Source organism: Ochlerotatus camptorhynchus, unplaced genomic scaffold, assembly GCF_037179485.1.
Source record: "Ochlerotatus camptorhynchus isolate MF236.1 unplaced genomic scaffold, CSIRO-AGI_Acam_v1.1 ptg000324l, whole genome shotgun sequence".
In the NCBI taxonomy this organism is placed as follows: Eukaryota; Metazoa; Arthropoda; class Insecta; order Diptera; family Culicidae; genus Ochlerotatus; species Ochlerotatus camptorhynchus.
In genome coordinates this window covers 2,479,584-2,492,448 of record NW_027040812.1, presented here as the reverse complement: position 1 = coordinate 2,492,448, position 12,865 = coordinate 2,479,584, and the positions used below count along the sequence as shown (strand labels likewise).

General features: G+C 38.8%; 1 protein-coding gene across 1 annotated transcript; it reads right to left on the bottom strand.

Annotated features, from left to right (window-relative positions):
• Positions 1-324: 324 nt before the first annotated feature.
• Positions 325-1,725, bottom strand: LOC135708034 (arylalkylamine N-acetyltransferase-like 2). Its single transcript, XM_065229974.1, has 5 exons — positions 1,576-1,725; positions 1,327-1,516; positions 912-1,117; positions 611-741; positions 325-492 (listed from the first exon to the last, which is right to left on the bottom strand). Exons 1-5 carry the CDS (start codon positions 1,723-1,725, stop codon positions 345-347), a joined length of 825 nt encoding a protein of 274 aa, XP_065086046.1. The 3' UTR covers positions 325-344.
• Between the last annotated feature and the right edge of the window lie 11,140 nt (positions 1,726-12,865).

Sequence of the window (12,865 nt, the reverse complement as noted above, 5' to 3'; positions counted from 1 at the left end):
AATAAACATATAAAAAAAACCTTCTGTGCTTGAAAATGACAATGAAAACGAAATTGAAATTTGTTGACGAAAATGTATTCAGTGTGTATTTTTTTCTGAAAAGGTATTCCAGTTTCGTTCAACATTGTTTGAGTCTTCATAACGATTGAATGAGCCGTTTTCGTACTATGATTTATTGGAAAATATCGAATACTTCATTACACGTCAGTTTCATAGAATTCGGAGAGGGTGACATAAAATCGATTTGTCAGCTGGCGTGGAATTGCTCTTATGTAAAAGAAAGCTTTTTAATTCAATTTGTATAATTTATTCAGTAGGCTACACATTTACCAACCTTCTAAGCTCTAAGCACCTTTCAGCTTTGTGGCATGTACTCGAATATGGGTGTGAGGTTCATCCGGTTTAACCACTGGCTTTTTAGCACTGTCCACCAGATGCTTGTACGGAACGGACCACATGCACTCCATGCCAGCCCGTTGCGCCAATCTGGAGCTGTGTTAGCGGCAAGTCCCACCGGCCAAAGCATGGAAGAACAAACGAAACAAAACAGAAGTTGATACCATCAGCAAACAACGGTGTCGAAAGCACACATTAGACGACGGGAGCTTACCTGTACTCGTTGGTGCAATCCATTCGAGCCACCTCAAAGCCTAAATCACGTGCCAAACGCAGCGAGTGAACCGTTAATTGATATCCGATACCTTGTCGCTGGGCTTCGCGTGCCGTTGCGAGGATGGCAATCTGGTGAAAAAAGGCGGTTGGAGAAAAGCACAGAAGAAAACAAAATTCAGTCTCTAGTGGAGAGTAGTGGAACTACATGCCAACGGTCGCGGAAGAATGCTTTTGCGCATGAGCTTGAACAGCGAGGAATGAAAATGTTGATACCGGACGATGCCGGCGTATCTACGTACCTCAAAGATGCATGACGTTCGGAATTTTTGATGAAGACGAGGTTCTGTCGATACTATGGACCAGATGTAGAAAAGCTTTCGCAGAGGATCACACTGAACTCGATCTGCCTGTTCTCGCAGCTTATCGCCGTCCCAAGCGCAGTTGCGTTGGTTGATGGAAATGCCAACTATTCGGTTATCCTGTTCAACAGCAATTAAAGTGAAACCTGAAACAGAAGGGTTATGAATAATCTGACCATAGAGTTTTTGACGATGAATCGTTTTTCTCTATCTAGCACACGGAACTGAATAGATTCATTGTTTTCCCACTAATCTGTTTCCCTATTGCTCGCACTTCTTCGATTTAGATGATGCAGTAGTGTGCACCGATTAAACATCAAAAAACTCTATACAGAAAGACTCTTATTCTAACAACCTGATTTCAAATGATTGCACAGGTACGACTCCAAACACGGATTCGCAACAGACTTGGTGATGTTCAAGCTCTTCAGCAGGGGTTCTTCGTCATAAAAGTTCTCCCGGATGAAATGCATGATATGTGGCTCATCTTGTAACTTGGCCAGCCGGATGCTGAACGGTCGAGGGATCGACTGTTTTGTCAAAAACTGTAGGATGATCACAATCTTATAATGGTTTCATTTGTTACAGTTTGGCATCAACTTACTGAAATGGTAAACATACCTTGGCCACGTTTTTGGTTCCATTTGGTGGCTTCCGCTATGGATTCTGATTGTAGGGAGTACAGAAAGTTTTTCTTTAAAAATTCACTTGCATAGGATAGTTTATCACGCGTAATTTTTAGCTGCCTAAACATGGTCCAGCAGACTGTTGAAGTTTGTATCTTGAATTAGTTGTCATAAACTTGCAGATCACTTGGATTGAAAACATTGAGAGGGTCTTGTTCTATCAAAGGCGATCCGAAGAGATTTCTGGTTCAAAAACTCATTACTTTATGTTTTGTCAATTTACATCCGTACAGAGTGTTTATTTTTGCATTTTCTATGTAAAACTATCAAAACTATCAAATGCAATAAATTTTATTTTGAATGTTTTTATGAGCTTTACCTTGGAATGAATGTTTGGCGTTGTCAGTGTGAGTGCGGAAAAATGCAAATGTTTGCGGAAATGTTTTAGGTGGCACGTTCAAATAAAGATGGGAGATTTGTGGCTCGCCTTCCTACAGTCATATTCATCAGAACAAAAAACGAATTTTAGCTGTCTCGTAAAATCGCCTCTCGTTGATTTTTAACACTCCGAATACGATGCCTCCGAAAAACATGTAACGGCAAGTTTGCAATAGCATAATTTAGCCATTTCTTGATGAATTTAAAAAAATGTGGTACTTCTAAAATTCCTAGGGTCTGTACACTATTTTGATTGTAGAAAGATTAAAAATAGGGTCGTCTATTTTATTAAAAAGCGAAAAGAGTCGATACAGTTTTTTTTATAGGAGTGTTTATGGGTTTTGCAAGTGGCCTGAGATTCATAAATTAGATTAATGGGCACAAATGTTTATATATATGGATCCTGAATACAACGGAACTGTCCTCCGGAAGATCCGAAAGATCCTTAAGGGGGTATTCCCAATCTTTTGCCTTTTTTCGGCCTGTTTTTCAATTAATTTTTTTTTTCAAGGAAAATGAATAGTAATGCGCCTAACTCTTTGGGATTCTTGTTTATTTAACATTAAAGTTTACAAATAAATTTTTTTCGACATAAAAAAAGACATTATTGACGTCACAAAATGGCGGCAAACAGACCCCTGTTCGCCGCAAACGCCTGGACGGGCGAAGACTTTTCTCTGGAACGGCTTCATCTGAAACAGATTTCGTGATGAAATTAATAATCTGCATAAGATTCTCTGGAGCTTCTCCCGTTGGCAGCAAAAAATCTTGCAAATTAACAAAATGGCGGCCATATGAAAAAACAGGCGATTTTTAGCCCGCTTTTTTGCAGCTTTAAGGTGCTTCAAACAATGTTAAATGTTAATATTTTTGGCTGAAAGTGGGAGAAGCTCCAAAGAATTTAATAAGGAACAAAATGCGCAAAGATTCAAGTCAATATCTCTTATAGTTTCTGAGAAAAATCTTCGCCCGATAAAAAAAATGTGGTTTCGAGAAAAACGCGTTTAAAGTTTTGACTTTAGTTAAAACCATTTGGGGGTTCTTACCATTAGTCAGCTATGCCTGGACACCGAATTCGCTGATCGGAAAACGGCTTGGGGGGATGAAAGTATATAGTCTAAAGTACAAAAAAAAACGTGAAAAAAAAATTTGATTTTTTGAAAAAAAAGATCGGGAATACCCCCTTAAAAGTGGTCCATCCATGAAACTGATCATAGAGCTCCGCGATTAAAAAAAAACATTGGGAACTGTTATATAAGAAAGAATTCCGAATCATGACATAAACCGGACCTGGAGAGACATCGAAGTGTGCGGTTTTCGAAGACGGACGTGATTTTTTTTTTCTCTCGTCAAATATATTGATTTTGTTCCGTTTTTTTTTTCGTGTTTCTGGTAGTTTTGGTTGGAGTTTAGTACGATTTTACACAGAAAGTTTTTAAGAATCGCCAATGATGAAGAAAGTTTTGCTAAATCTGGAAAATTTTGAAACTGGCTAGAAACCTATCCCAATGGAATCCCATGAATTTACCATGAAGGAATTCAAATAGAGCAAGAAGCAAAATTGGTGAAATCTATCCATTTATATTTATTTAAACATTCACACATACACACATACACATTTACTTTATGTTGACACATAAATATAACATAACTAATGCTATCGTAAATCTGCCAGCAACGTTTACCAAACGTATGACCTTACCCTCCCCACTAAGAAACCTCCAAACTCCTGTGACACTTATGAGCGATCGTAGAGTTCTCTGCATCTCTCTTAAGTAAGTAGCTACGCTCAGCTTTTCGTTCCTCTGTCCTCGATAGGAAATATCCATCTAATTCAAGACGATTATTTCAAAACTTACTAAATACGTGTTAATCAAGTATTGTACTACTGTTTGATTGAAAGTTTCAGTACATTAAATTTACATCGATAATGTATTGCAGCGGGGCTTGTCATGTGTAAAGGTGGCTTCGGAGTGCTTGCGTTCTTGTAATGGGCTATTGAGTTCTCCAAGCAGGATCTCACGAACACTACACTAATAACATAATTTTACACACACTAGCGTATACTGTCATGTGCACGGTAGGAATCAAACATCCATTTATGAGTAAAAGTGAACCCATTGTCAATAAAAGAGGCACCACTAATTAATGAGTAATTCATTATGCCAATTAAGTTGTAACTGTTAGCTACTGTTATCAGAAATTCATTGTTGTTAAAATAATTTACTAATTAATGAGTAAAACCACCTCTATCAAAAATGGGTTAACCTTTACTCACAAAAGGGTACTTGACTGTTACCGTGCAAGCGTAGGGTTTGTTTTCGTTTTGTTGTTTATTTTTACTTTAGAATGACAGTTCTTACAGCAAACAAAAAATTTCTCACAGCTAACAAAAAATTTCATCTCATCACTAACACACGCAAATCGCACCAATACGAACCCGGCTGGAGAGGACTATTGTAGCTGCGGTAGAGCTGTCACCTTCTAACTCCTGGGTTCTTTGAATTCATAAGAAGTGATTGCAGGCAGATTTTATCCATAATACCACTGCCAGACAGTGGGAGTTAGGCCAAGGGCGAATCTTCATTCTAATCTACGATTCCACATACTATTGATAACCTTTTACACATCAGAATGAATTGTGCATATGTTTAGGATCAACAAACATTTTCAGGCGCAAAGGAGCAGCAGGATCGAGCTGACAACGTTTCTTAATTTCAAAATCTGAAGACTGTTTTGAATAATATGTTTAGCCCAACAAACAATTCAGAGTCACAAATAAGCATATATATTGAATAAATACTTTATAATAGTGTACAATGCTGAATAAAACGGGTTGTCAAATTATGTGCGAAAAAAACCTCATTGAGATCGATAGATGCACATCTATTCCGCGGTTTGCTCTGATTTGATTAATATACTTATTAAAAGCTGTATAAACGTTGACTGTCTTCCTGATTCAACACCAGAAGTTTGATCTAATAACATATTGAATAAACGTTATTTTCACAAACATTGACGCTTCGACTGTTTTCAATTGATTCAATAACATGCTTTATCATACGTCTAATAATTGTTTTCTAGCTCCATTATTAGATTCATTTCTTAACAATATTGCTGAATAAAGGTGAATACAGTCAGCATAATAGCTCTTATACCACTATGCATATGCATCCATGTTTTAGTTGCATGCTTTGTAAATGCTGTACAAACGGCGTATTCATTATTTATTTCACAACACTGTTTCAGGCTAACAACAAAACAAAATTGGTAGCATAGTGGTTACCGTTTCCGCTTTCCAAGTAGAAGATCGCGAGTTCAATCCCAACCTTAACCCTTTTTTTTATTGTCTACGCCTAATTAATTTAAATCGTAATTATAGATCGTATCACTCACAGGGAATCAAGAAAATGCTATCTTCCGACGATAAAAATACTAGTTAACGGAATCATGATCAGTGTACAGTAAGGTCATGGATTATCATTAGTGTTACACATCATGATCAGCAACAAAAACGATAATCTACTGATATGATAACAATCACTTTGTAATGTTTCTCAAAATCTAGGAACTTGCTGTCTTCGGAAAAGTTGTTCTAGTCAAATACCCTACAATACGGATATTTTTGGAATCAGGATGACACATATATTTTGAAAATCAATGTAGGTCGCCATTTTGAAATCCGTCATCTCAGCAGTTGGTTTCGGAAAAAAAAACTGTCAAATACCCTACAATATGGGTATTTCTGGAACTGGAATAATGTGTAGATGTTGAAAATCGATGTCAACCGCCATTTTGGAATCCAATTTGGCGATCTTTGGTTTTAAAAAGAACTGACAAATACACTAGTCAACCACATTCAGGCCGACATCAATGTTAGACATCTACACGTCATCCCGGTTTCAAAAATGCACACATTGTAGGGAAAAGTTGTTTCTAAAATCAATAGCCGCCATCTTGGATTCCCAAATAGCGGCAGATATTAATTTTCTACATCTGCATGCTATCCCTGTTCCGAAAATACCCCCATTGCAGTGTAATCTTGCATTTCCAAATGGTGGCGACAGTTTTTCTTAAATTGATGGCCACCATCTTGGATTTCATAATGGCGGCAAACATCGACTTTCGATCTCTATACGTCATCCTCATTCCAAAAATTCACATATTATAGGGTATTTGATTAGCCTTGTCTTAAATGGGGAATTTTCAGTGACGAGAGCTGATGATGATGATCTGAGATTATCGCTATTTCATATGATCATGATCTTTTACACAAATGATAATCGCATTATCGTTTCCAGAACTGTCCATTGTGATTTATGGATTTGTACTAATCATGAGTGTAACCAAAATGAGAATGCCATTATCTTTATCTGAATCGTTCATTTTGATTCCTTGATCACTCACGACAACCAATTCATCGATCTATCGAAAAGAATAGCCCGGAATCCATCGAAATTAGAGAGATGGAGAGGTTACATTGGTGTCATGTAAAACAACTATGAATGAATTAATCATTCTCACATCTCCTTGAATTGAGTTAGAGAGCTAGGCAGAGAGTGCTGATAGGTATTCAGATTCAAGCTTTTATTGCTTATTTAGCTACCCATATGATGTATTCTAGGATTGCTCAGATGGCAAGGCAAGCGGGTGGTGATCGGAAGGTCATGGTTTCTCGAATCCCATCTAACGACATGTGTGAATATAGATGCATGTATGTAATAAATTTTCTAGTAAACTGTGTGGTTGGTGCGTGCTTCGACAGAAATAATGACACAACAATCACCAACGAGAATAACCCTGCTCTGTCCCGTTCTTATTTTCGGATTGTTTATCCCGTAGTTGAATAATCGTTTAATAAATGTATAATAGTGTTTAATTAAACATTATTTCACATGAGAATCAAGTGTACCATCACTGTTTAAGGAAATAATGATGTCTAATAAACGCTGAATAATCAAAAAATGATCGAATAAGCTCTGTTACAACTCTTTTAAGTCGAATAAAAGCTTCTCGACATACGTTATTCAACACCCAATATTTCGATGTTGTGGTTAAATAAATTCTCCAGATTTGTGTGAACAAAGCCTGAACAGAAGTTATTATTAAAAATAGTACAAGTATTATTAAGCATGCAGTTGAATAAAATCGTCAAGAAGTCGTTTCTTCATTAGGCAATTGTTTGTTGGGAGGTAATGGACAGCAACTACGGACAGTTAAATTACTTACAGCTTCTATTTATTAAATGCATGATATAACGATTGCCAGCAACGCCGGCTGAACGTATCCTATGGCTTACCCTCCTTACTAACAAAAATCCACCCTTCCAGTGACACTTATGAGGGGTCGTAGAGTTCTCTGCATCTCTCTTAAGTAAGTGTCGGACTATCATTACTCCTCTTTCCCCACCAGATGCAAGGACATGGCCAGGACAGCTCTGGTATGTTGGAGTGAGACACACCTTTTATCTAAGAAGTAGTAATTAAATACAAATTACTATCTAACAGCAACGGATCAAGGTGGGTCTCCTTCTTAACAACAGTTTGGAGCTCGTACCACCTACGACATTGTGCAGCCTGGTTTATGCTATGCTATGCTATGCTACTGCTACTTTCGTCTAAGAAGCCGAGATCAATCCCATATCTCGGTCAATACGGTAACGGACGGAGGTGGCAATACTCACATAAAATGGTCTAGGACCTGTACAACCTACGAATTTGTGCAACTTGCTTAATGCTAATGCTAATGACATAAACCTGTACTTGGATGGCCATAGGACTATCCTTCGGAAAATACGAAACATTCATAAAAGTGGTCCATCCATGAAACTGATCCTAGAGCTCCGCGGTTTTTTTTTTCGAAAACATGCGGAGCTGTAATATAAGAAATAATTTGGGGTCTTGACATAAACATGAACCCGGATGGCTATGCAAGCGTCCTTCGAAAGATTCGAACCATCGGTGAAATTGATAAATCCATGGAACTGATTCTAGAGCTCCACAGTTTATTTAAAAAAATATTAGGAACTGTGTTATAAGAATAAATTTGGGGTCATGGCATAAACAAGAACCTGGATGGCTAATGGACCATCATTTGGAAAATCCAGAACATCCTTAAAAGTGTTTCATACATGAAACTGTGAAAAAAGAGGTGATTTTTTTTTTCGAAAACTTCACAGGATCAGTATCATCGATGCACCACTTTTATGGATCTTCCGGAAGAAGGTTTTATGGTCATTCGGGTTCATGTTTATGTAACTGTCGGATTTCTCGCCTCTCTTCATTTTTTTTCGCTGTTTTCGATCCACTCGTTACTACGCTTTTGAAAGATTTCTCAATTTTTTTGTTTTTTCAGCTCTGCCTTGAATGAAGCGCTCCGTGAAATTCATCAAACCCAAGAAACTCTTAACTTCTTGCTGGGAGTCTGGTCTTCGAAACCCACGAATGGCTTTAATCTTCTCCTCTTCGACTCTTAGCCCTTCATGAGTCACCTGGAACCCGAGAAATTCAACGGATTGCTGCCCATACACACTCTTCTCTTCGTTAATGCACACGTTATGTTCGTGGAGTCGTTCCAAAAGAATCCTCAAGTTCTCGTCGTGTTCGGATTCCGTTTTTCCCGAAACCAGAATGTCATCCAAATAATTTCGGACACCCTTGCATCCAGCCAATACGACAGTTTGCAAAGCTTCTTGAAATATATCGGGCGCGTTGCTTAGTCCAAATGGCAGCCTTTGGAATCGATACATTGCATTTCCCGCAAAGAAGTTTGTTAAGTGACGTGATTCTTCATCAAGCACCACGTGGAAAAAAGCGCTTATCAAATATATTGTTGATAACCACTTTCATTCCGATAGGTCAGACAATATGCACTCCAATGTAGGCATCTTAAATGGTGTACGTATTATTTTTGGTTTGTTTGGTCTTCTCAAACCCAATACGAGTCTTATATCTTGCTTTCCTTTAGGAACGACCAAAAGAGAAGAACAGTACGATTTATCCATTAAATCTGTGACGTTTTCAATGATTCCTGATTTCAAAAGGTCGTTGAGTCGACGATCGGTTTCTGCTCTAAATGCAGGAGGAATATTGGTGAATATCTTCCTGGAGGGAGGGATTCTCTCGTCATACCTAAGTACAACCGGAGGCATGCAAAACTTTGGAAAATGTTCGGAAATCGCCAGGGTGTAAACTTCTCCTCGAACAAGTGCTTGCATACTACGACGAATCGGAACATTTAGTTCTAGTTGTAACACACTGTAACGAACACCGGTGTTTCTACCCAGTAAAGGTCGAGCATTTATGATCACATAAAATTTCTCGATTAGGGATGGTCAATCGTTCGTGATAAAAAGCTCTACAACAAAGGTAGCCACAACCTCAATTGGTTCTGAAGTTGCATAAGCCTTCAACATTTTTTTGAATCCTTCCTTGAGATAGATCAATCCAGCTTTGCATCGTTCATCGCTTATTAAAGTTTCAAATGTGTCATCTCCTACTGTGTTTACCTCTGCTCCAGAATCAATAAGGAAAGGAACTTTTAATCCTGATACAATTCCGAAAATAATTCCTTTAACTTCGATTCCTTTACTGCTAGAATTACTGTGTTCGTCTCCGTTGATTGAGTTTCATCTTCTCTTTCACTATAAGTTATTTGGTCCTTCACGTTATGTGATGAACAAACTTGAGATTCTGTGTTACTTTCTGATAGTTTTGAATCGATAGCAGTTTCACATTCATCAACAGGAGCTTCCTCAACGTTCGAAATAGCTGCGATTTTCTTCGAGCTTGATGCTGCTTCAATATCATCGGTGCTGATGCGGCCTTTCATAGAACCAGGTGTAGGCATATGGCGACAACCTTGTTCCAAGTGTCCCTTACGTTGACAGTTGTGACAAGTTTTGTCAATAGCCCAGCATTCTGTTGGCTGGTGGTTCTTGCTCAAGCATCTCCAACATGCAGTTTGCTGAGTGCTGTTTCTGATAACATTACGTTGACCATATCCTCTTCCTCTGGTGCTTCTCCAGTTTCCGAACATTCTCTGTTGGTTGTTCTTAGAGTATTTCGGATTTCTAAAACGATTATCCCTCTGATCCCTTCTTTGTCCGCTAGCAGTCACAGCTGCCACCTGTGCTGTTTGATTGTGATTTTTCACAAACATTTCCTCGTTCAACTGATCCATTTCCAAAGCTCGTACTCTGTCAAGCAGATCTCCAAGCTCACCTCCCTTCGGTAGAATTTTTCTTGCTGTTTCACGAACCTTGCGATTGAGAGCGTGAGATTGAATTGAGTCTGCCACAAGTTCTGCCAAATTGTCCTCAATAAAATCGCATAGTTTTGCTACTGTTATGACCCGTTTGATGTATTTATTATCCGTTTCTCCAGATTTCTGGTTCAGTGATCTCTTTTTCTGTCGCTGCATGAAAATGTAGTCACGTGAACCGAATAATGATGCCAGTCGGTGTGTCGCGTTAGAATAGGGAGTGGATTTGGCATCCGGGCACTCAGGGCTCGACACTGTTTCGTCAAGAATCTCCAGCAGCTTGGTACCGGCTTTAATCTTGAATATGTTTATTTTTGTTGCCTCGTCAATTACTCCTGCCAGCTGCATTGATGCCTCCAACAGACCTTTCCACTGCGCATAGGTTTTGCGATCAATTTCATCTTCATCACCAACTGGTTTGCATTCTGGTACTTGAAGGAACGTGAATGACATGAGAATATCTGATCGTTTGTTATATTATCCTCGTGCATAGATGAATGCATTCGCACGAAACTGCCTTCTTCCAGAGATTGTTCGAGTTGTTTCTTGTCATTTCGAGCCTTCCTTAGCTTCATTCTCAAAGATGTGTTCTGTTCTCTCTCTTCTTCAAGTTCCTTCGACAATGTTAATACATCTTTTATAGATGATCTCGGTTTCCTTCCAATGGGAGCGTTTTCGGTGTCCCCGACCGTGCCATTGTCGGATTTCTCGCCTCTCTTCATTTTTTTTCGCTGTTTTCGATCCACTCGTTACTACAATAGCTTGAGCTTGAGCTTGATTGACCTCCCACGGTTGCTACACTGTTATTGCCAGATCAGCTGTTATTACACAGAGAACCAATAGACGATGCTTGGGACTAGCAATCATCCTCAATGTGTAGAAACTGGTGATCTTAAATTAGGCCGCGCCCGAACACAGGTCAAGAAAGGAATGGGAAGGATTGTGTTGACATGACACTCGCTTTGATGGAAGCCGAGAACACCTCTGCACTTCCACGAGGAATCACTGGGATGTTGGATAAGAGGGTTGGGTTTGCAGCAGGGTTCGTTTTGGTAAACGATAAGCTGAATTGATGTCCTAACGAGCATATAACGCGAAGGAGCTTGGGACTAAACCCACGGTCTTCTGCTCAGTCAGCAAAAACGTTTGCCACTAGGCAGAAGAGCACCATTTTAATCACCGAGTTTCTGTTATTATCATGTAGTCATATTAACAAATAAAACGATTGACGAATCTTGAATGTGGATGGGCCTGAGATTAGACTCATGATGTTCTGCTCAGTAAGCAAAAACGGTTGCTCTAAGGCCACCGAGCCCCTCATATCACATAATACCGTTGCTCAAATTTTTGTATCCATTCAAACCTGGAACCAACGACAACAACGAGTTCCGCAAAATACATGATACACAAGCGATTTTAACTACGAAAAAGTACTTAGGCCTTCAATAAGTTCCACTTTCACGTGACGTTCAATGTTTCAATTTGCTCTTTACGTATTGTTCAGGCTAGGTCCTTTTCAAAAGTTACGCGAGAAATACGCACAATCGTCGCCTACCTCGCAAAACTGGTTCCAAACGACAACAAAGGCATAAGCACCTAATGAAACCTGGCCGTAGGCCTATGCTAGACCGTATAGCATAACGACCTTCTTCCACTAGCAGGCCTGTTTCTGTTTGCACAGACAGTCCCACTAGTTTCCGATACATTTATAGGGGATAGTAGAAGATTAAAATAATAGAGAAGAGTTATACAGGTTTTTTTGTTGTTGTTTTGCTGAAAAGAGAGAAACAGAACTATACGAAATTACACCTGCTGAAAAAAAGATAAGTCTATTATTTTGGTTAGTGATCGTTTAGATTTGGGTCACCCCACGTTGTGTTTTGGTAAGTATAAATAAATAATACTATATAGTCATATAAATCACGACAGCTCATTATATTCAGCGTTATCTGTTTTTGTTTCTGGATCTTTAGTTGCCTCTGTGATATACTTACTTGCGGCATACTATTTTGGGAGTGTATATGAGCGTGTACCATGTACGGTAGCTCATCTCTCATCGTCATGGTGGGACATAGTAGACAAATTAGAGAGAAAACAAGGAGGTATTAGTATTAGTTATATTTAAACAAACAAAACAAAAGAAGAGGAGAGGAAAGAAGAGCAGAAAAATTAAAAGGGGATAAAGTAGATAACAAAGAAAAGAAATGTAGGCAGATTATTAGAAAAGGCATTATCCGAGACCTCAATCAAATGTCACTCCCGCCGAGAGCTCAGCGAAACCCTTCCCGCCAAGACCCGCACAGCCGAGCTCGGTAGAAAAAACTAAGTGTGTAGATAGATTAGTAGGAAAATAAATAAAACTACTTTATGACTCAAAGTGCAATGAATGCGCGTTAGTTTCGGGATCATTTCAGTGTTAGAGTTATGTTAGTTTTGATCCGTAATCAGCCCTGCCGGCCCCTCCAACATTAGTTGCAGGCAGTGGTTGTTAGATAATGCGGCACTGTAACTACTACTATTTTAGAGGTATGATTCGTTAAGTTTATACAACTCAATGTTTCAATTGAG